Raw genomic sequence first — 26,875 nt, 5'->3', positions numbered from 1 at the left:
TGGGAGTGGCTGAGACACAGTCTGGGCTCTTGGTACGCTCGGGGAAGGCAGAGGCAGCCTGGGCTGACCTTGGTATACTTGAGGACTTGTATTTCGGTACAGAAATCCACATTAGTTTTAAAACTATATAAAACTCAGCCTTGTCCCTGCAAATTCACATATAAACCAGTTGGACCCCCACGTAAATCGTTTCTAGAGAGTCTAGAATCAGACTTCACTGTGCCATAGCAGCTTGTGTTCACTGAGCCCGGGGATGGCCGGGGAATTTATCTTGAGAGTCCTACATCTTCTGCTTCCAATGTTTCTAGCAATTAGTGCCCCTCAAATCCGAGTGCGGTGTCGTGGGGACTGGTCTGCTGCCTTGTGTATGTGAACCAGTGAGAACTCTTTTGTGGTCCAAATTAAAATTGCTCTAATTTTTCAGAGCGGTGCTTTGGTCTCATCTCTGTCAGCTGCCTATCCAGGTGCTTCTGCCAGCCCGGGTTTCCTCTGTCCCAGGCTCTCCTGCAGGAGAGCTTCTGCTAAAATGTTTTTCTGTAACACCACTGTCTTCACTTCAGTATTAACTTCAAGCAAATTCAGCAAGGTATGAAGCTTTCCTGACAAAAGAGAAATCTAGAGTCAAAAATACCTATTTTATCTTGGTGCCTTGAGTTCTGGTTTTTACTAAATCTTGGAAACTGATAAAGCATTCATATGCATGTATATATATACATGCCTGTCGTGTTTGTCTTCAAAATATGCATTTTTATAGCAATTGTATGGAAGGAGCTCTTAGCCCCATCTTTTGTTTGGTTGGGTTTTTTTGTTTTAAACTTTTGTAGTTTAATTTCCTGTGGATTTTAGTACTAGCTTTAGCTTATGTTCCCTTAAACATAGAATTAAATATTAGGATTTTTACACTCTCTCACTCTGTTTCCAGACAAAACTAGGAGTTACAAGTAGAGTTTTGAGGGGCTTGCTCTGGCTGGCTACGCACTGGAAACCCAAGTGAAGCCAAAGCCAGGTTAAACTGCATGCCCTTAGGCGGACAGACCCTTGCTCTGCCCTGCTACAGCTGTATATTTAGCCTATATGCCCTTTCCAATAACAGCCGGGAGAAGATGCCTGGAGAGGAATGCGAGTCATCGTTTCCCTGAATGCCGTCCCGGGATCCTGCTATCTGTCACGAAGTGCTGCTTGAGCCAGAAACGCTGCCTTGGTAACTCTGCCTTCTGTAAAATTGTCCTGTCCCATCCCACCCTTTTTCTTTTTTTTTTAACCTTCATGAAGTTTTAACATTCATGTTCACAACCTCCTTGAGTCCTGGGGGAGAAACTCTCATTTTGTTTGGGTTTGAGCCTGGTTCAGGTTAGTTTGGCTTCTGGTCCCTTTATTATAGGAGAGCGCGGGCTCTTGGTCCCCATCGCCTTCATGCCGCAGTGCATCCCGCTTTGTTCTCCTCCAGCTTCCTCCAGGCAGGATCCATTTTCTACCGTTGATGATCCCCGTTGCCCTTCTCTGCAAGCCCTCCCTCGAGACGGGGCTCGGTCGGAGGGTGCAAGCAGTGTTTAACGTGTGGGGCGGCACTGATGAAGCTCTCCTCGGTGATTATTTGGAGTCCTCTGCTTCTTGATGGGTATTTATATCCTAAATTGCTTGCTACCAGCAGGCAGGAAAATGGCATTTCTACCTGACTGCGATGGTTGTAATTACAGGGGAAAAAATGATCTCTGAGGCCTTCTAAATACTTGGGAAGATAATATCTGAGTTTCCTTTCAACTGAATGCACTTGAAGATACGATCTGAGTTGGCTGTCTGGGAATAACAAAGTGGGAGGAAGGGATTGATTGTGGTTGCAGAAACTTTCATCAAAGAGTCAGAAGTCTCGCCCAGCTAAAATCTGCGGCTGCCGGTCACGGCTGCGGGTCAGGCGCAGCGGCCATTTGAGGCATGGCTCAAGCGTAGGACAAGCAGCGCACACGGGCTGCAAGGGGCCACTCGAGCAGGATTGACCAGCGTGGGGACATCCATATGGTCTTCCAGCAAATGTGTCAGGTCAGCGTGCAAGTGCGTAGTCGAGACGTGCTTGTGGGTACCATACTTATCCCCTCCTGCCTCCCCAGGGCTGCAGGAGGCTAGGGAAGGTGCTTGCCTCCCGTAGTCTTACCGCTGCACCTTGCAGGGGAAATGTACTCTGCAGGGAAAGAAAAACACGCTCCGTGTCCAGCTGGCAGAAGGGCTCTGGTGTCCTTTGTGCTTCTGCTGCTGCTCTGCAGTGCCCCTTGCACGCACCTCTGCAGGAGTGCCCCTGGCTGGGGATTCCGGGGGGCTGCCGGGCTGCTTCCTCCCCTCCACAGCTCTTGCTGGAGGCACGGCTACCGGGAGCGTATCCTCAGTGCTTACCTTTCCCAGGGCAAGAAGTCTTCCCGGGAGCAGAGTCCCCAGCTGGGAAGGGCAGTAGAGTGGCCCAGCTTCTGGACAGGCAGATGCAATACAGGGGGGGGAAAAAGGGAAATTCTGCTTTTTGCATCTTTTCTCTCTATCTCAGAGCTGCCTCTGCAGGAAGTGCCGGCAATCACATGTCCTAATGAACGCAAAACCTGTGCGGTGTCTTGGGCGGTCCAGCTTCCCCGAGCTGCTCGCTCAGCACTCCGCTGTCTGTCAGTCGGAGCAGAGGCATCAGTCGGCGTCTCCGGTCCCAGGCTGGGGGAGAGCTGCGAGCAGGTTTTGTTGGCCAAGGGGAGACATGAGATGCAAATGAGAGGGCTGTGGGAAGGCTTCGTCCCTTCTTGGTGGCACAAAACTGTAGTTTTCAAACAAAAGGTAATGGAACGTAGTAGAACGCTTCCTCTTAGCTACAGGAAAGTTAAATATCTTAGTGCTTACTCTAGCAGAATAAAAACCGCTGCAAGGTGTCGATTGCTGTGACCACTTCCTGTACAAGCTTCACAAAGCTGCCTGCGGCATGTGTGACTTGAAGCAACAAGTCAGTGACAGTTCATGGCCGCATTCCCCATCAGCAGGAGGGTGCTGCTTGTCTCCCTGTCTGGTGCACATTTTTTAGCACTGCTGTTTTGGGTTTGGTTTGGTTTTTTGTTTTTTTTTTTTTTTTTTTCCCCCTAGATAGTTTTTCAGTGTCAGGGTTTCCTGTTACTGACACCAGATGTGCTGGGGACGAGCAATGCAGAAATACAAGAAGAGATGAGACTGAAAAAAGCATCTTTTTTGTGTGTATGTCCTTTGAGCTAGATGTCAGTTCGGTTGGGCGTTTAACTTGGTGACAATACAGGGTGGGCATAGCTGCGGAAGAGCATGTTGAAATGCAATTTTAGGGCAAAGAATCGAGTATAGCTTGGTTTTTGTACCTCCTGGGCTGATGGTGTCTGGGGTGACCAGCTAATGATGGCAAGTTTGTCAACTGGCTGTAGCGGGCAGAGGGTGGAAGGGGCTCCCGGGGCTTCAGGAGTGCTGATCTGGGGCTCTCTGCTAAGGCAGCTTTCTCTTGCAGTCCCATCTCTGATGCCGAGCTGCCTGCTACTTTGGTTTCGATGTACGTATGGCTATAGGCAGGCAGCTGTGATTGCAGCATTAGGCCAAAAACTTGTGAATAAGCTTGTCTTTTGGAGAGACATCCGTTCTCGGTGTCAAGCCACCATCCCTGCAGACGCCTGGTTAGCACCGTGCAGGACAGGATGCTGTTGCTCCGAGCACAGCTGAGCAGGGAGCTATGGCGAGTGGTGAATCTTCCTTCCTCCGCCTTGCCTGTTCCCTTGCAGCAGCTGCGTGCCGGTTAGTCTGTGCGTGACAAATGCGTCTCTGTGCAGTTGCTCTCCTGTATGTCCCTTTCCATAACTCATCCCTGGCGCAGCAGCGTCTGGAGCCTGGGTCCTCTTCTGCAAACGTACGTGGCTGAAGCCATTGAGGTTGGAAATACCCCCCCCCCCCAAGTCATTTGCAGCATGTTCCTGTAGCTTATAACGTAGGCTGTTGGAGGGGCTGCTGCCTTTGTTTCAGGGAACGCCTGGAGCTGGGCAAGTGCGGAAACTCTTACTGTTTCCTAAATTTCACGCTCCAGAGTGTTCTTTGTGCGTATAATGTCAGGCTTGCAGACTGGCATGCTCTTAGTCTTGAGGAGACGGTATCTATTAGTTCATAAACTTGGTGATGGGCTGCTCTGCCCAGACGCGCTGCCTCCCAGCTGTTTCTCCCTCCTGCCCCCCTCCCCAGACTCCTTTAGCGCAGCGCAGATGTGCACGGAGCACCCGCCACCGCTGCCTGGACCGCGCCGCCGGGCTGGCACCGTCGGTGCCTGCTGTCGGCTTTTGGACCGGGGAGCATGTACGGCAGAGTGCCATCTTTGTGTGCCGGTGACGCTGGATTTCATCATTCCTCCCGCTTGCTGCCTTGACACGCAGACGCGCGGTAGCTGACGGGACTTGCCCAGAGATCCTCCTGTGGAAACACGCACAAGAGATCTTTGCAGAGACAATAGCTCTGTTCTGGAAAGTTGCACTGGCCCTCTTTAGCTGAGTCTGAGTTTGCTTCCTTAGAGAAAGACCTCTCGTTTAACGCTTTCTTTAATGAGGATATTGGTAAATAAGCAATCAGGTAAGTGGGATTCCTCCTAACTCTCCTAAATACCTTCTTATCTGGAGTAGAGAATTGCACGGCAGTTACCTGAGCTTTCTGCATGCTAGGCTCAGTGGCGTTAATATGCTGGCAGTGATTAATTACCGCAGCCCAGTGATGTGATTGTGTGCTTGAGCAATTGGATTAGATGCAGCTGGATGGAGACTTCACTTTCACTGGTTCTTGCTGAAGTGGTGGTGTAATTGGCCACAGAGGAAGAATGATTTCTAGGGCAGCCATGCTCCTGCTGCCGGGACTCTTCCCCTGGCCCCATGCTTCTGATTCTGCGGTGGGCAGAAGGAGAGGTCTCTGGGAAGATGCGTGGCTGGGAGTAGCTACTTTGTCCTGCTCTTACTCCTTCCTTTCAGTCCTTCCTCCCATCTTCTGTCTGCACTATTCTGCGTTCCTGAATAATGAAGGTGGAACATGTCCTTACCGTGTCAGTGGGCCTTGTAGCTGCATGGAGAAGGAGCAAGCTCCAGCACTGTCTTGACAAGTCAGCATCATATCAAGCGCAGCATCATATCAACATAACTTCACCAAGCGGGCCCAGTTCCGTGTGTCTGAGATGGGGATTTGGCACAGGAGATCAGGCATCAACACTGGCACGTGCACCGAGCGCTAGGACTGAAGCAGATGTTGATACTGACTTTGATGTTTCATCCAATGCTCTGGAAGCTCAAAGTTGAGACCAAAAGAGCTCTCAGAAGCAGGAGGATAAAGAGAAAGTCGGTTCTTTCAGAAGATCAGATGGAACGAAACATCCTGAAATTCAGGACTAACCTGAACCTTTGTGTGTGTTCTGCGGAACTGGGCAGTACAGAAGCTGCTGGAAGAAGGAGTGCTGTGCCATGTGGAGAAGCTGGGGTGGTCCAGCCTTCCCTCGTAACTTGAAAGTGCCGTCTAAGTCAGTTGGCCCTACGGCCTGATGCTTCCCAGAGATCAGCAGACAGCCACTGCAGAATGACGTCTGCGTTTGGGTTTTGGCCCTGTTTTGAGCTTGTGTGAAGTGTTGAGATTTTGCTCCTGGAGAGCTCCAGGTCTGTGCCACTTGCTGGTCGTGGATGATGATCCAGAACACTGACTTTTTCCTCATACTACTGGGATGAGGTCTCAAACAAGTCAGTCTATTTTGCCCCTGGTAGTACCATGTGAAATGGTTTGGGCTTTTGAACTTGACAGAGGCACCACGCAGGTCCCCAGTGCTTGTTCCAGCCTCGCTGCAGGTACCGTTCGCTCTGTTCTGCAGCTGCATGGAGACCTGCAGTGCTGGCGGCTGCTGGGCTTGCTGAGCAGGACTACTGGCATTCAGGCAGTGGACCTCCTATCACAAACAACATTCTGCCTTGAAGTGATAGTCCACGTGGACCTCAGCGCTGCGGGGCAATGCCTTGTTCCAGCTATCTGTAGAGCTGTACCACCCTGCCTTTCCTCCTTAGCACACAGTGTGAGAGGCTGGCACTGTTTCAGCTTCTGTCAATTGTTTGGTGAGATGGAGCTGTGTTAAGAGACTTTTTTTTGGCAGTGCAAGTTTGTTCTCAGCTCTTCTGTGTTTTTCTCTTCTCTTATCAGCTACTGAATTCCTCCTATACCTCCTGTGTGCTCCGCTTCCACGTGCAAACACTATTCTTCTGTAGTTCCCCAAAAATGAAATTCTGAATTTGTGCGACCTGCGAGTGTCACGCAACATCTTCACGGACAGCGCGTGAGTTGCTTGGCTGAGGGGCATGTATCAGACGGGCAGTGTTTGTTGCCTGTTCCAATAATTGTTTCTGAAATGGGTGATGACTTCATCTTCCTCTCCTGCTCGCCACAGATATCAAGAACCAGCTCCTTTCTGCCCAAATACTCCTCTCCATCCAACAAAAATGCCCAAGGCCGGATCATCTCATTCGGCTGAGCAACACAGAGCTGCACCACGCTTGTGCACGAGCTCCACTGCAGCCGTGACAGGCCAGGGACGGGGTTGGCCTGAAGACGTGGTGCCGAACCTCCCCAGGCGTCTTTACAGCTCTGTGCGGTTGTATGCTGGGTGTCTGTCTGTCTGTCTGGGGCGTTTCTCCTCTGCTCAGATGTGGAGGCTCAGCGCAGCTGTGAGAGGCAGCCACCATGCTGATAGCATCTTAGCCCTGCAGCAGCCACAGGGCTGCCGGGTGCTGCTGCTGCCGCATTTCTCTCCTGGTGAGTCTCTGATCCTGCCTGTACTTGCTGCGTGGGTTGCTTTCTAGTCCCTCATGCAGGAGGACTTTCCAACGAGCAGGCTTCAGGAGAAGTAGCTCATGGACAAGGTGTCATCACTGCAGTGTCCGTACTCCGGACTCCACGGAGCCTGAAGGTGGTGGTTCCTCTTTCTGCTTACTTAAGGCACTGTGCAGGGATGAGAGTCCCCCAGTTTCCTGCTGTGATGATCAGTGGCCTCCTCAGGACCTCTTGCAGAAGGCTGCTCCGTCTCTGTAGCTCATTCACAGCCTGTTGGATATTCTCCACCGGACATATGCTGTGGTAGATGTCTACTCGCTGAGGGGACTCTGGGTTCATCCACAATCAATTGGTGCGTGTCAGACTCATCCTCTGACCACGCAGGGAGCTGGTAGGAGAGATGCGCCCTGTAGGAAGTGTGACTTGGCCTTACCCGCCCAGCCACTTCATCTGTTGTGATGATAACCTCTGGAGAAGCAGCTCAGGCATCTCACTCCAGGTGAAGACCACCATGTGCTCAGTTGCCTTTGGGAAGAGCCCAGACCTGGCTTCCCTGTTGTTTCGTCTGGTGTATTCCTGTCCCAGTCGGTTCAGGCAGTTGGAAGGACAATAGCAGTGGGGGAATGGGCTTTCTTCTGGCGTTGGCGTCTTACACCAACCATCCTCCCATCTGTCTTGTGGTTTCCAGCAATATTATTCTGCCTTCGTTGTTTCTTTTGCCTTTCACTTGAGACAGGCTTTCCGCAACTGACAGCGGTCCGATGAGATATCTGCCTCGTGGATGCTGTAGCCAGAGGTTATTGCATTCAGCTCATGATTTCCGCTACCCACAGCCCTCTTTGCTGGCTGTGACTGTGCTCGCTGGACCCGTTACCTTGGGATGGGAGATGGAGGCTCCTCTGCATGAGTGGTTTGTTGTGAAAGGGCCCATCACGGGGTGAGGATGTGCTAGTCCTTGCACGCTGCCTCTCAGCTTCTCTAGAGTGCAGGTTTTAGGGTAAGCAACCAAATCTTCTCTCCTATTATTCCTAGAGCCTGCTGTGGCAACCTCGGGCTTGGTTGCCTGCATGGACAGGCTCTCTGCCTGCTTCTGCAAGCCCGTGGTGGGCAATACGCGCTTGCCTGGCCGCAGCACAGCGGGTCGGCTGGTCCTGCTGTCGCGCTGCCCTCGGAGCTCTGCAAGGGCAAGACGTAGGGGGATTTCCCTTCCCACCCGGTCTGGCTCCGGGGTCTCTTGGGATGGCCTGATGTGCATCACACAATGCAGCTGGAACAGGCTAAAATAAATCAGAGCTGTGCTCAGAGGACTGGGAGCCAGCGGTTAGAAGTTGGGCTGGGTCTGCTCTGGGAATTTGGAGCTGCTTCTCAGCCTGGAAAAAAGGAGTTGGTTCAAGACATGCAAGTGCCTGGCCTGAGGACGCCCAGTCCCGTGTGCTTCTGGGAGGCTGAGCAACACCCGCTTGGTCCGTGTGTCTGTTTTCCAGTCCTGCATAACCCACTGCCCCGCTCGTTACTGCCGATTAGTTAGAGGGCTGTGCTAGCTGCAAACCGAGATGCTAGAGTAGGCAGTACGGCTTCCCCTGGGCCTCAAAGGGCTCTGTCCTCTTTCATGAACCCACTTGCTCTCCTGCAAACAGGCTGTGAAGAGGAACATGGGGGGGGGGGGGGGGGTGCAGGTCCGTTGGCTCCTGTGTGCCATGGCAGAACACAGTCTGGAAGGAAAAGCAGCTGGGGAAGCGAAGGAAATAATGTACGAAAGGAACAGAGGAGAGAAAGCAGAGCTGTGATCCAGGGGACCAGAGGGAGGGTGGGGATGGGGAGGAAGCAAGTGAAAGAGGAAAACAACAAAGTGAGGGAGAGCTGGAGATGCTTCTTGGCTGAGTATGGGGACGGGCGAGCTGTGCAAGCAGGAGGGAGCTGGATGGCGGGTAGCAGGGTGGAACACCGTGCGTGCATAGCTTCAGTCTGACTTTGGGGGGCATATTGCTGGCCCCCAAATCAAGTCTAAACACACTAATACCAAAAGCTGGAACTGAGAGGAGATCTGGCTTGAAAGCCAGGCTCATGGGTCAGAGGAGCAGAAGCATCTGTTGTGCATCAAGCTGTCAAGATGGCAGCTTTGGAGTACCGAACGTTTCTTGGGACCTTCATACTGCGTAACTGGCATTTAAATCCACTGATGCCCCAGCCTGACTCCAGCTTGCTTTGAAAGGTCACCTATTACCCTTGTGCTCTGTCTTGGTTTCGGTTGTATCTGCCCCGTCTCCCTGCCTGTGGCTATCTCAGGGTGCTGTGGCTCCAGAGCAGCAGAAACACGGTTGTGTGCATGGAAAAGCAGGAGGCTCTTGTTTCTCTAGAGATGCTGTACGTCAGAAGAGGAGCTGAGAAGCTCTTGCTCTCTTTAATGGTAGTGGTAACTCTTGCAGTTAAATCAAAAAGCTGAAACGAAGAGGGTAGCGTGGCAGATAGCCCTCTGTCCGTTGCAAGGAGGTCTGTGCGTGTTAGCTGGCTGGCTTGGGTATCGTAATTAATGTGCTGATTGGGTTTCCTTTGTTTAACCAGGTTCCCAGGACTCCTAGGATGAGGCTGCTGTGAAGGACTGGCGGATCCCCTGCCTGCGCTGCGGTGCCTGGAGATTCCTTGTGGTCCCCTTTCCGGCTGGAGCACCATTGCCGAGGCTGCCGGGAAGAATGACTGTTGGATGCCTACTGCAGCCCCCTTTCCTGGGGAGGACTTGGCTCCCCGTGCTGCTGCTGGCGGCCTCTGCTCACTGCCACTGGCCCAGCGAGCCGGCAGAAGTGGTTCGGGACTGGGAAAACCAGCTGGAGGCCTCCATGCACTCCGTGCTCTCGGACCTCCGGGAGACTGTGCCGGCCGTGGTGGGCATACCGGACAGCTCTGCCGTGGTGGGACGCTTCTTCAGAGTCTCCATCCCCACGGATTTAATTGCTTCCAATGGAGAAATTGTCCAGGTGAGAAATGCCATTCCCTGAGGCTCGTTTTTGGCTATATTCTTGCAGGAGTCGAGCTAGTCACCCCACTAATGGGGCTGAGTCACGAGGGTGCTGTGAAGCAGCCTTAAGGTTTTGTAGGACTATGGGAGAAGGATTTTAAAAAAAAAAAAAAATCAAGTCCTCACCTCATTGCAAAGTTCCTTTCTTCTGTAATGAAGAGAGGAGACTTCTCTCCTCAGGGATGACTGATCGGGTTTGTTGGCTGCATTTAAACTGAGATACTCGGCTCCTGGAACGATGGGCACATTCATAAGGAGATGTTGCCTCGGGATCTGGGGAGCCACGGATTCCCTGGGGCTGCTGCTCTGACGCTCGGGGAGTTTGCTTCACTGTGGTAACAAAACATTGCTAGACAAATAGACCTTGTTGTGCCAGCACGGCTCTGGGCTGCCTTTGACACAGTCTCTCCTGGCCTCCTCCCTAAGTCCTCTTGGGAAAGATGGGAGCCTTTCTCTTTATCCCACTTGCCCTCATGCTGCTGGCACTGCAGACACCTGAAATCTGAGTTTTGGAATTGGTCCTAAGGGCAAGAAAGTGTCAGAATAGCCCGGAGGAGGGTAGGCACACTGCCGAACACGCGCTTGCCTCATCTTTAGCCCCTTCCTGGGAGGGTGCTGAGAAGTTGTCTTCTCAGCATTTGCTTGCTTGGATCATGTGGAGTTCAGAAAATTCTGTTCTTAAAAAACAGAATTACCTTCCAATCTCGGGAATCTTTTTCAAAGAGCAAAACTGAAAAATAGTTTTAAAAATCCATTTTTAGAAAACATTATAAAAAGACAGCCTTCTGGTGTGTCTCAGAAGATCAGAGGGAGATGGAGAGCAAGTCGGGAGAAAGTCTGACATCTCAGCTTCTCCTTGAAGGCAGGTTTGTTTTAGCTCTGCGTACTGTCACACAATTATCTCAATCCAAATACGTGATCTCAGTGGCTCCAGCGAGGGTGCCGGGACCGTGACGTGCCAGTGGTAGGCAGAAAATCTGAAGAATGCATCTGTTATCGACAGACGGTCAGATGGGGAGGAGGAAGGTGGTGGGTGAGCCCCTGGCTAGAGGAGTTGGAGAAGGGGACAAGCTGGTTTCAAAGCAAAGGCTGTGACATTTAATTGCCTCTGCGGCCGAGGAGGCTGGCTCGGATGGGAGGCGGTGGTGCCTGCCCTGCTTTAACCACTGCCTGTTTTCTGAGTGCGGGGCACTTACAGCACTGGGCTGCAGGAGTCCTGAAGGGTGCGGTGAGCCCAAGATCTTGTGTTACAGAAATGATAACTTTGGTTTGGGATTTTGCATTGGAATGGCTTGTTCTGGTGTTGTCTAATGGCTGCTTTGATGGCAAGAATATTCTTCAGTGTTTGTACAACACCTCGGCTTCCTCAGTTTCCTTTTCCTGGCACAAAACTCGTCTGCGATAGCTCCAGTAGGTAGAGGAAAATCCTCTGATAGATTATTTCCACCCCACCTGATAGCTTCGAACAATACCTCTGCCACTTCGGGGTTGAGGCGTGTTTGCTGACACCCACAGATGCCCGAAGAAACGCAAATGGACTGGGCTGGAGCAGGACCCAACAGTCCCTAGTTGTGTGTAGTTCAGCAAACGCTGGGAGCGATTTTCACGCTCGTCCGAGTGTGTTGCATCTGTTCACCTTGAAATTGATTTTACAAGTGCAGCAGGCTCTAGGGCACTGTTAGCAGCCTCGCTTAGCCAGTGTATCTGGAAGGTCTCTCCCTTGCAGAGACTGCGTGTCGGCTGCTGAGCACAGCCGACCTTTGCTACGGGGATTTGATTCCTGGCTAGTGAGAACTGCGTAGGCAATTTTGGGTGCTGGGGTGCATTTTTGTTTTACTGGAAAGTTTCAGGGCAAGTTGCTCTGGGCTTTTTCTCAGGCTGCCTTGCATTTCTCAGCCAGAGCAGTACAAGCGTAATACTTCTGGATCTTGCTAACTGGTGTACTTAAACCCTAATAAGAAACGATAAGGGCTGTGCCCTTTGAGATGAAGCAGTGGGTCGGAGTTTACAATGAGATGTGGTTGTCTATGCTCAGTCCCCTTTGATTTCTAAGAAATTGGCTATAATTTCATTTTTTTTAAAAAAAGCTGACAGTTGATGTCCCCAGGCTCCCAGGAGCTTCCCATCTGGAGCCTGAAGAAGGTGCGATCGCTTCATTTCTAGATAATCCCCGCTGATTACTTCTAGGCTCAGTTTGTATTGTGGTGGGGATCGCCTTGAAGCTGCTCCTCAGATCCCCTCCCTGCTTGTTAGCAGATTCCAGCCGGCTGTAGACAAAATACTTTTCTCTGCAAACTTGGTTGTGGGATGGAAACAACGCCAGGCATCTGCAGCGTGGCGGAGGAGTGCCTCGCAGGCATGCACTCCTGCACAGATATGTGGGCTCTGCGCGTAATCAGGTATGTGCTCTGGGAGCAGTCGCCAGTGTCTCCCCGCCTTCCCACCCCCAAGCTGCTCGAGAACAGGTGAGATTTTCTGGTTAAGTACAAAAGCAAGTTTATTCTAACGCGCTCAAGGTGCAAAGATGGACACGCAGAAAAGTAGTAAAAAAAAAAACCTACTTTGTGTCTTAATTTCAGCGTCTCTTTTCTGTATTGCTCGGAGCCAGCTGCCAGCAAGGCGTTGTGGCCATCGTAACTCATGGTTGGCAAGTAGAAACCTCCTTCGCCTGGGCCTTGTCTGGCTGAGCGGGTGCCCTGGTCAGGCATTAACGTGCCCTCTGAAGGGTGGCTGCAGCTTGCAGGTATTTCAGCTGTTGAGTTTGGTGGCAGTTCAGTCCAGATGCTGTCCTGTAGCTTCCTCACTACAGCAAGGCTTCTCGCTGCAAGATTGCTCTCCTGGTGTCCGAAAGTGTCTTGGAAATGAAAACTCTTTGCGCCTTCCCAAAAGGGTTAACAGCAGCTCGCCACCTTGCAGCCCTTCCTGCTGCATTTGACACCAAAACCTTGGCATTTTCACAAGAGTTTGGTTAAAACATTCGATCACTGCATATCGTACAAACCCCTTGCCGTGCAGATGGCAGTGCGAAGGGGTGCAGGTTCCCACTAGCTCCTGGCAGATGCTGGCTGGGAGCAGGATAACCGGGGGCGTTGGTGCCGGTACCCTCCCCATCATCAGTCGTCGTTGGCTGACGATCTCCTTACCCCGTTTCCACCGAAGGCTGTGCGGAGTCTGACCCATTACCTCTCAGCTGCGTCCTGTTGTTGAAGAACAGATCACGCTCGGACCAAAGACCAGGTGGATTTCCTGTTCCTGCCACTTCCATTTGAAGCTGCTCCAGAATCTGGCTGCTCTGATTAAAAATGCAGCTTCTAGCCTAAATTTAGAGATGGCTAGAAATATTTATATGTGCTGCCCTTTAGCTTAAATTGGTTCTACCTTCATAATATTTACTTCCTTTATGTATTTATATGTGACAGGCATATTCCCCTGTCTTGATTTTATTTGATTAAGCAAGCCAGCCTCTTCAGTCTCTTTCATAAAATAAGCTTTCTTTTCCCTCTCCTCATCTTTGCAGCTGTCTTCTGCACGTCTTCCAGCTTAAGTTTATTTTTCTTATGTTTGCATGACCACAGCTACACAAAATACTCTAGATGAAACTTTACCAGAGCCTCGTATAAAGGCATCAAAACTTCCTTTTCTCTTCTATAAATAACCTTGTTTGATTTATCCTACAGTTGTTTGCTTTTCCATATCTGCCTCACTTTGGCTCAGACCTTTTGCCATCAGCTGAAATATCCAGGTCTGTAGGTTTTTCTGCTTCCAGTTGTTGAGGTCCCAGAAGAAGACATTAAGCAAGGTGTGGGATCGTTGATTTTGCAGCGCTGATCTTGGTCTCTATGAGGTCTGCTGGTCCCGTCTCCAATGTTGTCCCATTTTTCTTGTACAAAAACCTAAGCCTCGCGTCGCTGTCTGGGTGATGACACAAATAATCAAGGTGAGGACAGTGGCACTAACACCGGTAGCACCTCTGTCAGCATTTGGGATGGTGGCTGTTGCAGTAAGCTCATCCCCCCAGCGATGATACCCTGCCACAAATTGGGAAAGCTGACACGGGCCTTGGCCCATGAAAGAAAAAAAAGGAGGGCGTTTACGTGGTGATTACCTCCATCCTCCACGCGGGCTGTTGACCTGACTTGGTGCGGGAACCGCTGTAGAAAGCATCTGGCGTCTCCAAGCCTGTGAGAAGGGCTTTCTGACTAGAGGCTGCGACGGCGTTTCTCTAGGCTGGGTGCAGCGAACAGCAGACGTCTGGGCTGCAGATGCCGCTCCAGAAACACCAGGCACTGCGCTTGGATCAGAGTATTAAATACAGTCACTAACTGGCATTGCTGTGGCAATACCTGCTCCTTTCCCTTGGGATGCAGGGATAAATCCAGTTCCCTCCTATACCAGCGTTCTCACAAGGTATTTGAGCCCTTGCACAGTCCAATATCCTAAATGCATATGCCCACAGTGTATAAAGGCATGCAGTTTAACGGCTTTTGTTTAAAGGTGGGTCTAAAGCATGCTGGAAGGAGAGAAACTCCTGGTGTGCGCTGCTTCCCACGGCACATCCCTGTGCAAACAGGTGATTTGCGGCGTCTTCCTTGAAGATACGTAAAGCTGCTGACCTGCCTTCGTCCTGGGAGTGTTAGGCATGGGATGGATCCCATGGAGCAGATCTGCTGCTCAGGTTCGTCAGCCGATGCTAAGGAGAAGTTCTCAGGTGAGCACAGCTAAGTCGTACCCGTTCTTGGCTGTGTCTTGGCTCCTGATTTTTTTCATTTTGAAGTGCACGGTCTCACCAGGACTTGTCGGGCAGACAGATAAAACACGTAGCGGGGGCCCCAAGAAGCTGTCGCTGTATGCAAACATAGCTGGTGGCAAAGTGATTAGAAAAACTGAATTAACTCACGTAGTTGATTTACGCAGTGCAGCGATGCAGCAGGTTTGTGGGTTTATCGGAGCGTTGGATATTAATCTGGGCAGAAAGGAGTCTTGCTTTCCAAGCAGGATCCTGATTTTCCAACGGTCGTCCTATTTGCCGTCTGTTGAAGTGGCTTTTATTGAACAGCTTTACTCTCATCAGACTTCAGGGACCTTGTTTTATAAACAGGATCCGCGGAGACTGGGTTGCAGGAGTCCTGACGTTGAGTACTGGCTGCCGGGGCTGTGCTGCATGCCTCAGCCCTGCTCCGACCCCGAAGCAAAGGCCTGGATGTCAGCAACCAGCCCGCAGTGCCAGGACACACTCAGTTTCAGGGAAGAAAAACATGAAATACTGGTGGGGTTTTTTGTTCGTGGTTTGTTTGTTTTTTTTTTTTTTTTTTCCCCTCTTGCAGTGATCCTTATTTCAAAGTTTTAACTGAATGTGAATTGTATTAAAATGGCATTTCTCAAAAGGAGGAAGACAAGCAAAGAGTGCTCCTGAGGGGCGGTGTCATCAAGTTTGGGGTATCTTAAAAGGTTCTCTGTGTCGAAGCATGTGAGCTTCATCTCCTTCCCGGGGTCCCCAGTTTTCCTGGACTTTGGCTAACCAGGAGGTGTAGCAACAGCCGCTGTTTACAGGGGAGTGCGCGGGGATAAATGGCAGTGCCTGGAACAGGTCCAGGCAAAGGACTTCTTGGGCAGGGCTTTGCTTAGCTGCCATGCAGCAATCTCAGCGATAAGATGAGCTGATAAGATTTCTGCTGGGGGGGGCACTTATCTTTTTCCTGCAGCGAGACCGAGTCGGGGAATTTGGCGTTTTCAGTGCACGCTTAGTAACAAGCTGTGAATTTGGAGGAGTGGAAAAAGTGACTCAATCTAATTATAAACTAGCTTTTCAGGCGGGCTGGGAAGTTCCTTGTTTTGTCCTGCTCTTACGGGTTGTTGCCCTGAGCATCCGGGGAGACTGAGGAATGCGCCGGTAAGGAGAATCCTGCGAAGGAGCCAACCTGAGATTGCGGGATCCGGCTCGCCTTTCCTTGCTGTGCTCTTGAATGCCAGCTTTCCAGTAATCTGCTGATGGCAGGAATAAATTGCCAGGGCTGGTTAGCTGTGCGGCGGCAGCACTAAACCCCCAGCACTTGGCATCCCTGCTGTGTGGTATTTTTGCTTCCCTTTGGCCTTTCGCTTATAAAAAGTCACGCTGAAAGAAGAGCCCGACCGAACTTTTTTTTTTTTAAGCTGTTTGAGGCTTTTCCTGCCCCGCGCTCGCCCCCCCGAACAAGGGGGAAAGCGGGGTGTGGGCAGCCTGTGCTGACCCCAGCCCTGGCGCGGGCGGGCTGCGCCTTCCCGCTCCAACAATAAGGCTAAACAAATCCTTCCAAGCTGCTTGCATGGAGCGATGAAAGGAGGATTTCTTGGGACACTCAATGTTTTGTAGTGACCTCCCAGTGAAACAGCTGTTGTGTTCCCTTGCCCAGGCAGAGTGGGACGCTGAATAGTGCCCTTATAGCAAACACAGAGGCGCATCTGGAAAAGAAGCCGTCATGGTAGGAGTATGCGGGGATGGCATGAGCTGGGCGTAGCCGCTCAGCCTGCGCCGTTGCGAAGCCATTTTACTGATCGCAAAGAAGTTGGCGAGACAAAGCGCTGCTCGTCGGGCAGGCTGCGTCCGCGCAGCCCTGTGCTTGCGTCCGCAAAGGAGGGGGCTTGCTTTCTGTGCGTGAGGCTTCGCTTGCCCGTTTTAATGGCTGGAAAATGCAGATTAGCAGCAGACGCATCAACTTCTCGTTTGGGTTTTCATGAGCACGTAAAAGTAGAGCAGCTGCTCGAAGTAGCTTTGCCGCCTGGTCCTTCAGGGACTGAAGTTTGAACTTGGAAGTCGAGGGCCAGGACCTGTGATAGAGCCTCTGCAGCCTTGTTCACCCTTAGCTCAGCTTTCCGAGCTGAAAGGTTTGATTTTTCTAAGGCAACAGCTTCAGTGGAGACATGCAGGAAGAGCTTTGCAGGGCTTCTGCTGGGACCAGCCGAAATGCAGGATTAGCGTAGCCATCCTGACCTACCCTGTGCACAAAGGAAGCACCAATTACCGGCTGTTCCCGTATAGCTTTCGGTCCCTGAACAGAGGTGGTGAGCTCCTGCTGGTAATGAAGACTCGGGTCACTGAGGCTGACGTACTTCTGAGAACCAGTGAAGTCTCTGGGCTGTTTTTAGACTTTCAGGGGCAGATGTATCTGCGTGAAATATCCTGGGGCAGCTTGTTTTTGTCCATGAGCTGCTCTGTCTGCTGAGGGTACCCAAAAGCTCTGGCAGGTATCGCGGTCCCCTCTGCAGGGAAGCGCACGTGCTGCGATCCCTCCCCGCTCGCTGTGCCAAATAAAGGCAACTTTCCTTCCTTCAGACGGAGCTTTCCCATAGCGCAGCGCTGTGCAGTGGCACCGTTGCTGTGCCCGGCGAGCAGAAGGCTCCAAGAGGTGCCCATCCTCCTTTCGCCACTGTATTCTGTGCCTTGTCCGATGTCCTAGTTTGCAGTTCTGCTGTATTTGAGGAAAGGAAGCGGGATGTAAGATTGGAGGCTCCTTCTCGCATCGTCTCCTGGCAAGCCTCCCTGTCAGGGCTGTTCCTTGGGGCCAAAGACTGTTGTGGTCTGAGGGCTGTCCAGCTCCTGCCCTGAGCCATCACGTTCCCTGACCCAGTGCAGCGGCCTCTGCTGCTGCAGGACCTGCCCAGGGCCGTGCTGCCCGGAGGGCTTCGCTTGCGTGCACGCCCCATGCCTGCAGTCACTGGCTCCGTCTTCGTGTCGGTGAAGAAGAGGAATGTACCTGATGGACCCACGGGCAGAGCCTGCCTCCCAAAAGAGGACTCGATCCCCTGACTCGGAGCCTGCAGCCCCACGTTCTCGTTGTTTCTCTTGCCTCCAGGTTGGCTGTGCCAGCACCACGGATCGTTGCAGTGCCTGTGGTTCCAGCGGTGCTGGGGCGGATGTGAAACCACTTGTCTGGCCCGTGCGGGACGAGGCAGCCCGAAATCTGCCTGCCCACGGATCTGGTTTGGGGCTGAGACCGCCTGTTGCTTCTGCTGCCAAACTGCTCCGTGTTGCTGCATTAGCAGGGGGTTAAGCTGTTTGCCTAAGCCCAAGCTTCATCTTAGGTTTGACTCTTCCTCTGCAGCTATATTTGCATTTGAATTGTCTTCCTTTCCATTTTCTTTCCCCTGCCTGCTCGTTAATTGCTTGCAGAAGCCTGAGCGCTGCAGACTTGGTTTAACACCGGTTAGGTCAGTCAGCTTGAGCACAGTTCAGCTTGCCTTCTGCTCAGATGTAGACAGGGCTCAGCCAGGGTATTTTTCATTATTGGCCCTGTGCGTTAGGGTAACGCTGAAGGAGCAACCCAGACGAGGAGTCTGTCGTACAGTAAATTGTCATCAGTAATTACAATCCCAATGAAATCCCTGGCACGGGGTCTGTCTCTCAGGAACAGCTGGACGCGGGGAGGAGAAGGGGGTGGTGGGAGATCTGGCAGAGCTGCAGGAGCTTCTATGCTCACCCCTGCCCAAAAGCGGTCAGGAATTTTTTAGGACTGATTTGAAAGGGCGCAGGAAGGAGCCGAGTCCCTGCTGCTGCTGCCGCCCACGGGAAGGTCTGGCAGCATAGGCTGGGGCCATCCCATCCGACAGCTCCAGGGCTGGGAGGATTTCATAGTGGTATGCCAGAGAGACCTGTGGCAGGATCGCACGGTACCTGTCTCCATTCTGGAGGATTCATTGGGAGGAGGAGGACTAAATACTTGGAGGATTAGAGGGCACTCTTGTAGGCAAAAATGCGGTTTTTTGCGTGAATTCCCTCACAGGCAGCAGTTTTGCTTGCTGCTCCTTTGCTTATCTTTGTCTTGTCTACAGGGCTTTAAGATCTACGTTTAAAAAAACAAATCAAACTGAGCTATCTTCTCTCATGAGCTGACTGTTCTTGTCTGGCCTAAAAATAACAGGCCATGTATATCTGAAAGGACTTTGTGAACAAGGTCTTCAAAGCCAGCCAGACCACTGTGTGTGTTTAAAATCGCAAACATGGCTAATTTTTTAATGGTCTTCAATACACTGCCAGGCTTGTGTAATCTTTACCCGATAAGCATTCATTTACAATTATCTCAAATAATGGAAAAACAAAGGCAGCCTTTTTTTTTTTTTCCTTGAGCAACGGAAGAGTTATTTTGAAACCAGATCCCTTGAGGGAAATGGCAGGGCTTAGGGCTGATATTTATTGCGTACGTAGAAAACCGGAAAACTTTTTACATGAAAACTAGAGATCCCAAATCATTAACTATGGATAGCCTTAACAAATACCCTTTGAAGCAATATTTGAAGGAAACATTGCAGGAACAGAGTCCAGGGCTCCCTGCTCCCACTTTCATGCCACCATGAACACAGCAGCGGCCGTGACCAGCGCAGACCCACGCCGAGGGCTCTGCTGGTTAGCGTTCATTTAGGAACAAGTATTTTTATTCAGCCCGATAACTGCTTTGATTATCTACTCTAATCTTGCGGGGATCTTCCTTTGTCACACGAACATGGATGAATTTTGCTGCCAGGGCAGTAGCTGTGTTTAAAGCAGAGCTGTGGCATTGAAGACTTGTTGCCTTCCTAAAGATTTCCCAGGGGAGGCACAGGCATCTTCATGGGTTTCATAGGCGTAATACACATAAATTTATTTTCTCAATCGCCTCTTGCAGAACCTTTAGAAACAGTCCACGTCTCGCAGGTTGAATACAGCTGAACTAGCTCAGCTCTTTTTAAAGCAAGTTTAAGTGGGTTTATAAATGTTTCGCAGCCATCGCATCCCTGCTGGAACAAGTTGTCCCAAGTCATGCGCCGTGTTTGGGGAGGAGGGAGCAGCAGAAACCCCCGGCTCGCAGGAAAGCTCTGTGTGGAGTGTGTGATCCTGTAATTAAGGGCTTTTGCAGAGTGCACGGAAGGGGAAGATTTGTTCCAAATGTAGCCTGAAATTGCACACTCAGTGTGCATGTAACCACTCGGTATTAAAGTTTTTATTCTTCTAGATCGTGTAAGCCTCAATAACGCTGTGGCTTTGTCCTGGCTCCTTATGTTTCTGTTCTTAACGTGTGCCCTGCCCTTTCTCCTCCCCACGGGCAGGTTAGTGGCTGATTTTGGCACAAGGGGCTAAAGAGTGGCACCATCCAGCTCCTGCTAATGTAAATGCTGGATTGCACTGGGCACTGTCCTGGAATCTCAGTTTTTAGAGGGTGCGATGAAATTACACTTTTTTTTTAAAGAAGGAACACGAGTGCAGGTCAGCGCTGGTTCTGGCTGGGCAGGATCCGACCCTGCCTTTGTCCTCTCTTGGCAGAAGAGATGCCAAGGAAGGACAATTTGGTCCTTTGTTCCCGTGTGCCTGTCTCAGGTGAAGGGCTGGTTTTCCTTCGGGCCAGCTGGGGTAAAGGCAGCTCCCGTTCTTGCTGCGGTGGGGGAGAGGGTGCACGCAGCAGTAGCGCTGCCAAAACCCCCTGTTTTCTGCCAGACACGTGGGTAAAGAGCAAAGCTGAGTGGAAGGATGGTCACGTCTCAGCACCTCGCTTCGAGTGGGATATATCAGGGGGTATGGCCCGTGGGGTGGCTTTCTCTGTCTGGTGTAAGCAGGAATCTTAATTTCCTGCTCTCACACATTGCTGCTGAGGAGTTAACCAAAAGCTGTGCTAACAGCTTTAAACTCTGCTGTATAAACTGTACCCAGCGTGTGTCTCGTGATGTGCTCTCCAGCTTGTCCAGGCTGGCCAAAAGCGGGGCTGATCCTTTGCAGAGGAGAGGAGCGAGAGTGTTGCCCCTATGGTCACGGCCGAAACCCTCTGCGGCTCTTGCACAAAAGCTCCCGGGCTGCTCTCGCCAAAACCCTTTCGGGTCCTGCGTTACCCCTGCGGAGCTGCGCGTCCAGACCCCTCAGTGTGCCAAAACCCGCAGCGGGGGGAGTCTGCGAGCCCTGCTGCCCTGCCTTTCAGTGGCTGCCTAATCCTGCCTGCAGCAGGGGGGAGTAGGTGGGAGAGGCACCCAGGCACCCAGCCCTGCGGCACCGGGCATCGCTCTTCGTCCTCGTCCGTCCCTCCCAGGGGCTTTCCCCAGCAGGGCCTGCCGTTAGGCAGGTCTGGCAAGTCCAGCCCCATTTCTGTGCCTGCTGCCGGACACGGTGGCACTCCTGCCAGGCAGATTTCCTTGCAAAGCTCCTCCCCAAGCTTTGCGTTTGGATAAATTATGAAATATGTATGAGCTTTACAGAATTGCAGAGTAACCAAAGCACCCTTGCAGGAGGAGAGCTGGAGCGTGGCTCTGCATTGGACTGCTACAAGCCCAGAGCCTCGACCAGGCTGCTAAATCTGTCTCCGTGGGCCCCAAAGCGTCCCGTTTCCTCTGGGTGTGGGGGGAGATACCTTGTGGTGAGCTCTGGAAAGCCCAGCCGGGGCATTTTCCAAACGCCTCTGAGCCCAGGGGGATGGCGAAGCTGAGGTTACTTGCCGTGGGGTACCTACAGCCCCAGGAAATGTCACAGCCCGCTGAGCTGGCAGCGTCACCCCTTCCACCGTGCAGCCCGAGCGGCTCTGCTGTGCTTCGTGGTTGGCGAGCGGCTGTAGCGCGGACAGACGGACGTCAGCTGCTGGGAACAGGGGGCTTGGGGGGTTCGTGTCCACCCTCGGCTATGGCCCGGGGTGGGAGGCAGGAGTGCCGGGGCTCCGACACGCGTGGCTTTCCCCTGCACGGGGTGGGGAGAACCAGCGCCGTCTCTGCAAGAGCAAAATGGCCAGGGCACCTGAAGGTTCCAGACCTGGGCTGGCTGGGAAGGGGACCCGAGGCTGGAAGAGGAGGGTGGGCTCGGAAGGGCACAAACGAGGAAGCTGGGAAGCGGAGGCAGCTGGTGAGGTTACCGCCAGCTCCCTCCTCTGGAGCATATGGAAATACCATCGTTGCATACATCGCTCCTGCTCTTGGACTGCACGCTTTGAAGGGGAGGCTTGTGCTCTTGGGACTGTGCTTCACTAATCTGTGCCACAAGTCATGTAAAAAAAAAAAAAAGTGTTGCTGTTGACCTAAAAGAGGTAGTAAATAGTGCGTTGTAGTCCTGAGGTGCCTGCGGTCTGGGCCAAAGCCGCCTGTTGTTTCTAGTCTGCAGAAGCAAATTACTATATGAAAGTGAAATCCTTCATTTTAAGCTAACTCTGAGTATAAAGCCAGGCCGCTGTGCCGTCCTGTGTGATGTCCAGCAGTGCCCCAGCCCGTGCACTGGGTCCCTGCCTGCCCGCGCCGGCCGTCACGGTGCAGTGCTGACCAGACGTCGGGTTTGCTCCCCTCCTTCGTCCCCAGCTTGCCGTTCCTCTGGCAGTGCAGGAGGACGCTGTGTTTTAAGCGGCTGCGTAGCTCTCGGGATTTGCTGCTGCTTGTTGATTGCTGGTGTGCTCCAGCCGGGCAGGGGACCGCGAGCCGTGGTTTGCCGGCTTCTGACCCCTCCGGCTCAGCCTGGCTGCTGGGGGCAGCGCGACGAAGCAGAAAGTTAACAGAGAAAACGTATGTTCTGCTGAGCTGCTGGAGCAATGGGCTTGCAGGGTGTGATCAGGTGAGGAAAGGGGCGAGACGGCAGGGATGGGAGAGGAAGAAGAGGGAGCGGGAGGAGGGCAGTCGTCAGATCAGCTCTGCTGTATCACATAACTTGACCCTCAGCTCCGTAGCTGTCCCTGTGACTTGAACTCCCCTTCTGCCCGCAGAGAAAATGAATCGCTTGTGCTTAGTAGTTGCACAGCAAGTGCTAGAGAGCTGGTGCCTGCGGGCGAGGGACCTCTGCAGGACTTGATGACCTCCCGTGGCAACTTCAGCCCTTTGGGACCAGTGTGCCCTGCAGAGCTCGTCCTTGCCACACGCAGAGAAGGAGACGCAGGCTGTCCTGCTCTTCCCAGGATGTTCCTTCCCCAGTTGTTACGCCTCAGATTTTTTTCTTTAATCCTTTAAATTAAGCATTATTGCTGCTAGAACCTGTCCTAATGCTGTACTTCTAAAAGCACCTTCTTCTCTCTCTTATTTGGTAGATCTCCGAAGCTGGGAAGGACTCCTTGCCTTCTTGGTTACACTGGAACGCAGAGAGCAGCTCCCTGGAAGGGCTGCCCCTTGACACGGACAAGGGCGTCCACTACATCTCGGTGACCACGCTGCAACCCTTTCCGAACGGGAGCTACGTGCCCCAGACCGCAAACGTCTTCTCCGTTGAGGTCCACCAAGAAGACCACAACGAGCCTCAGTCGGTGCGAGTGGCCGTCCAAGAAACAGGTGACGCAGCGCCGTTCGTGTGCGGCTCGGAAGAGCCGGTCACTATCCTGACTGTCATTTTGGATGCCGACTTAACAAAAATGACACCAAAGCAGAGGATTGAACTCTTAAACAGAATGAGAAGCTTCTCGGAGGTGGAACTTCATAACATGAAGTTGGTTCCTGTTGTAAATAACAGACTCTTTGACATGTCGGCCTTCATGGCTGGACCGGGAAATGCAAAGAAGGTGGTGGAAAACGGGGCCTTACTCTCATGGAAACTGGGATGTTCTCTGAGCCAAAACAGTGTCCCCAACATCAGCAAGGTGGAGGCTCCAGCTAAGGAAGGAACCATGTCTGCCCGCCTTGGCTACCCTGTTGTTGGCTGGCACATTGCTAACAAGAAACCTCACCTTCCAAAGAGGATGCGGCGGCAGATCAACGCCACCCCTACGCCTTTGACTGCCATCGGGCCGCCCACCACTGCCGCGCAAGAACCCCCAACCAGGATTGTCCCCACCCCGACGTCACCCGCCATCGCGCCTCCCACAGAGACGACGGCACCCCCTGTCCGGGAGCCCATACCGCTGCCGAGGAAGCCCACGGTCACCATCAGAACGAGGGGCCCCATCGTCCAGACACCTACTCTGGGACCGATCCAGCCAACCAGGGTAGCAGAAGGCACCGGCACAGCCTCCGTGCCAATTCGCCCCACGATGCCCGGGTACGTAGAGCCCACGGCAGTGATCACACCGCCCACAACTACCACCAAGAAACCGAGAGTCTCCACTCTGAAGCCAGCCACGCCATCCACGACGGATTCCTCCACGGCGACGACGCGAAGGCCTACTCGAAGACCCAAAACGCCCCGTCCGACGAAGCCTCCCAGCACGACCAGATCCCCCATCTCCAAGCTGACAACGGCCTCCCCGCCGACCCATGTACGCACCACAGCTAGCAGGATCCCCCGGCCCTGGGAGCCAAACGAGCCACCCAAGCTGACGAACCATATCGACAGGGTCGACGCGTGGGAGGGCACCTACTTCGAGGTTAAAATACCGTCAGATACCTTCTACGACAAGGAAGATACCACCACTGACAAACTGCAGCTGACCTTGAAGCTGAAGGAGCAGCAGATGATAGAGGAGAACTCGTGGGTGCAGTTCAACAGCACCAGCCAGCTCATGTACGGCATGCCGGACCACAACCACATCGGGAAGCATGAGTACTTCATGTATGCGACCGACAAAGGCGGGCTTTTTGCTGTGGATGCTTTCGAAATCCACGTCCACAAACGCCCGCACGGGGACAAGTCTCCGGTGAAGTTCAAGGCCAGGCTGGAAGGGGACCACAACGCGGTGGTGAACGACATCAATAAGAAGATCATGCTGGTGAAGAAGCTGGCTTTGGCGTTTGGCGACAGGAACAGCAGCACCATCACGGTGCAGGACATCGCCAAAGGCTCCATCGTAGTGGAGTGGACGAACAACACGCTGCCCCTGGAGCCCTGCCCCCGGGAGCAGATCCGGACTTTAAGCAAAAAAATTGCGGATGACTCCGGTGGGCCGAGCCCGGCTTTCTCCAACGTCTTGCAGCCCGAGTTCAAGCCTCTGAATGTGTCGGTGGTTGGCTCCGGCAGCTGCAGGCACATCCAGTTCATCCCCGTGACGAAGGACGGAAGGGTGATCTCCGAGGCGACGCCAACGGTGGCAGCAGGCAAAGACCCCGAGAAGAGCAGCGAGGACGACGTGTACCTGCACACCGTCATCCCCGCCGTGGTGGTGGCCGCCATCCTCCTCGTGGCCGGCATCATCGCCATGATCTGCTACCGCAAGAAGAGGAAAGGGAAGCTGACCATCGAAGACCAGGCTACCTTCATAAAGAAAGGCGTGCCCATCATCTTTGCCGACGAGCTGGACGACTCCAAGCCTCCGCCGTCCTCCAGCATGCCCCTCATCCTCCAGGAGGAGAAAGCCCCGCTCCCGCCCCCGGAGTACCCCAACCAGAGCATGCCGGAGACCACGCCGCTCAACCAGGACACCATCGGGGAGTACACGCCGCTGCGGGACGAGGACCCCAACGCGCCGCCCTACCAGCCTCCCCCTCCCTTCACCGCACCCATGGAGGGGAAAGGCTCCCGCCCGAAGAACATGACCCCGTACAGGTCCCCGCCGCCCTACGTCCCCCCTTAACGAACGGGAGGCTCTCGGGGGAGAAGGGGCCTCCAGCTCCACACCAGTGCTGTCTGTGGGCCGGCAGCCCCCTCGCCAGCCGGGAACCCGAAACCCCAGCCCGCTCCCCAGCAGGCCCTCCCCGGCTGCGCCCGCCGCACCGGAGCGCTCGCGGGACTCGGGGGGACACTTGTTTTATTTTTGCCTAACAAGCTTTGGTTTTATTTTATTCATAGAAAAAATTCTCGGCTCAAACACGCCCTCCCGGCGACTGGGCTTCTGGCCGGGGCTGGGGCCGGGGCCAGGCCGGCGGGCAGGGAGGGGGGACGGGACGGGACGGGACGGGTCGGGTCGGGTCGGGAGGAGCAGGCAGCACTGGGGTAGCACTCTGGGTCTCCGCTGTTTGCCTTTAACACTAACTGTACTGTTTTTTCTATTCACGTGTGTCTAGCTACAGGACGTAACATGAAAGGTAGCCTAAAAATAATTAAATTCAAGGGACTTTCTGAAGTCGATGTTCTAAGTTTTTACATTTAATCTGCTGTTTACCTAAACGGAGATGTGTAGTTTTGGGGAGGGGAGGGCAGTGCTGTGCTGCAGGCGAGCTCCAAGGGCGATTCGGGGCTGGTTAGGGGGGGCCCTCGAGGACAGCCAGCCTCCTCCTCCTCCTCCTCCTCCTCCTCGGGGGGATTGGCTTCTTGGTTCGGGGTTTGATTCTTTTATTACTATTTTTTTTTTAATCAAAGATATCCTATTTTTCTCACGCATCATAAAATAGTCATCAGTTGAGTCAGACTGGCTTGGGGTACCTATGGCGAAGCGCGGGGGCAGCTGCCCGCACCTCGGGGTGCAGTGCAGTGCTGTGCCGGGGGGGCTCGCGGGAGGGTGAGCCGGGCCCCGCGCTGCGACGGCTTCTCCGCTGCCTGGCGAGCACCGGGGTCAGGGTGGTCTTTTTTAAGCAAAACCCCCTCCCCGTGAGGTGTTTTGGCGACGGTGGGGTGTTCTCTCTAGAGCACGGTGCCGTCTCTTTGCCTCGACTCCTCCTTGAGAGCCGTGCTGGAATGGCCTCGCCGGGCCCAGCTCCGGGCTGCACGCCTCCTCCCGGCTGCTCTGCTCCCGGATGCTGTTGGAAAAGATAAAAAGTTAAAAAAAAAAAAAAAAATTTTAAAAAAAGGAAAACAAGGAAAAAAAAAAGGCGCCAGGAATAGTTAATAGTAAAAAAAAAAAAAATCAGTGAACTCTCAAAGCTAATTTTTTACTAAATTTTTGATACAGCCTCAAATTGTTTTATTAAAAAATGACTTAAAAACCGGTGTACCGCTGCCAGCAGTTTGTACGAGCTTAGCTTCCTAGCACCAGCTCCCTGGGACCCGCTGCCCTGCGCAGGCCGAGCTCGTCTGAGCCGCGGGGCCGCCCCCGGCCGCCTCCTGCCCCTCGGCTGCCTCTGCCTTCACTTTCTAGAGATTATTTTTCTCTCCTTCGCGCTCAATCATTGTAAGCATGGATTTACGTTGTGTTTTCCCTGAGCGTTCTTCGGGGTGCGTTTGGGGGGAGGAGAAATAACTCCTGTGCAGCGGGGGTGGGGGGGGGGTGGGTGTCCCAGCGCACACGCAGCCATGCTCACCCCTCCCTCAGGGGCTGGCGCGCTGCCGCGGCCGGGCGAGCGGCTGGGTGGGTG

At 53.1% G+C, this 26,875-nt stretch overlaps 1 protein-coding gene across 3 annotated transcripts in view; it reads left to right on the top strand.

The window, feature by feature from the left end:
* Positions 1–25,707, top strand: part of DAG1 (dystroglycan 1) — a 54,964-nt gene extending 29,257 nt beyond the window's left edge. For 2 of the 3 annotated variants that reach the window (XM_075514570.1, XM_075514572.1), the window contains 2 exons: positions 9,373–9,782; positions 22,810–25,707. In XM_075514570.1, the coding sequence (XP_075370685.1) occupies positions 9,501–9,782; positions 22,810–25,218 (2,691 nt within the window). In that variant the 5' untranslated portion in view covers positions 9,373–9,500 and the 3' untranslated portion in view covers positions 25,219–25,707. Of the gene's footprint in view, positions 1–4,433; positions 4,591–9,372; positions 9,783–22,809 lie in introns of those variants that run through there. The other variant, XM_075514571.1, reaches the window with a different exon arrangement.
* Positions 25,708–26,875: the final 1,168 nt, after the last annotated feature.

The sequence above is a fragment of the Mycteria americana genome, chromosome 11 (genome assembly GCF_035582795.1).
Source record: "Mycteria americana isolate JAX WOST 10 ecotype Jacksonville Zoo and Gardens chromosome 11, USCA_MyAme_1.0, whole genome shotgun sequence".
In the NCBI taxonomy this organism is placed as follows: Eukaryota; Metazoa; Chordata; class Aves; order Ciconiiformes; family Ciconiidae; genus Mycteria; species Mycteria americana.
The sequence above is the reverse complement of the archived record's forward strand: the minus strand, read 5'-3'. Positions and strand labels throughout refer to the sequence as shown.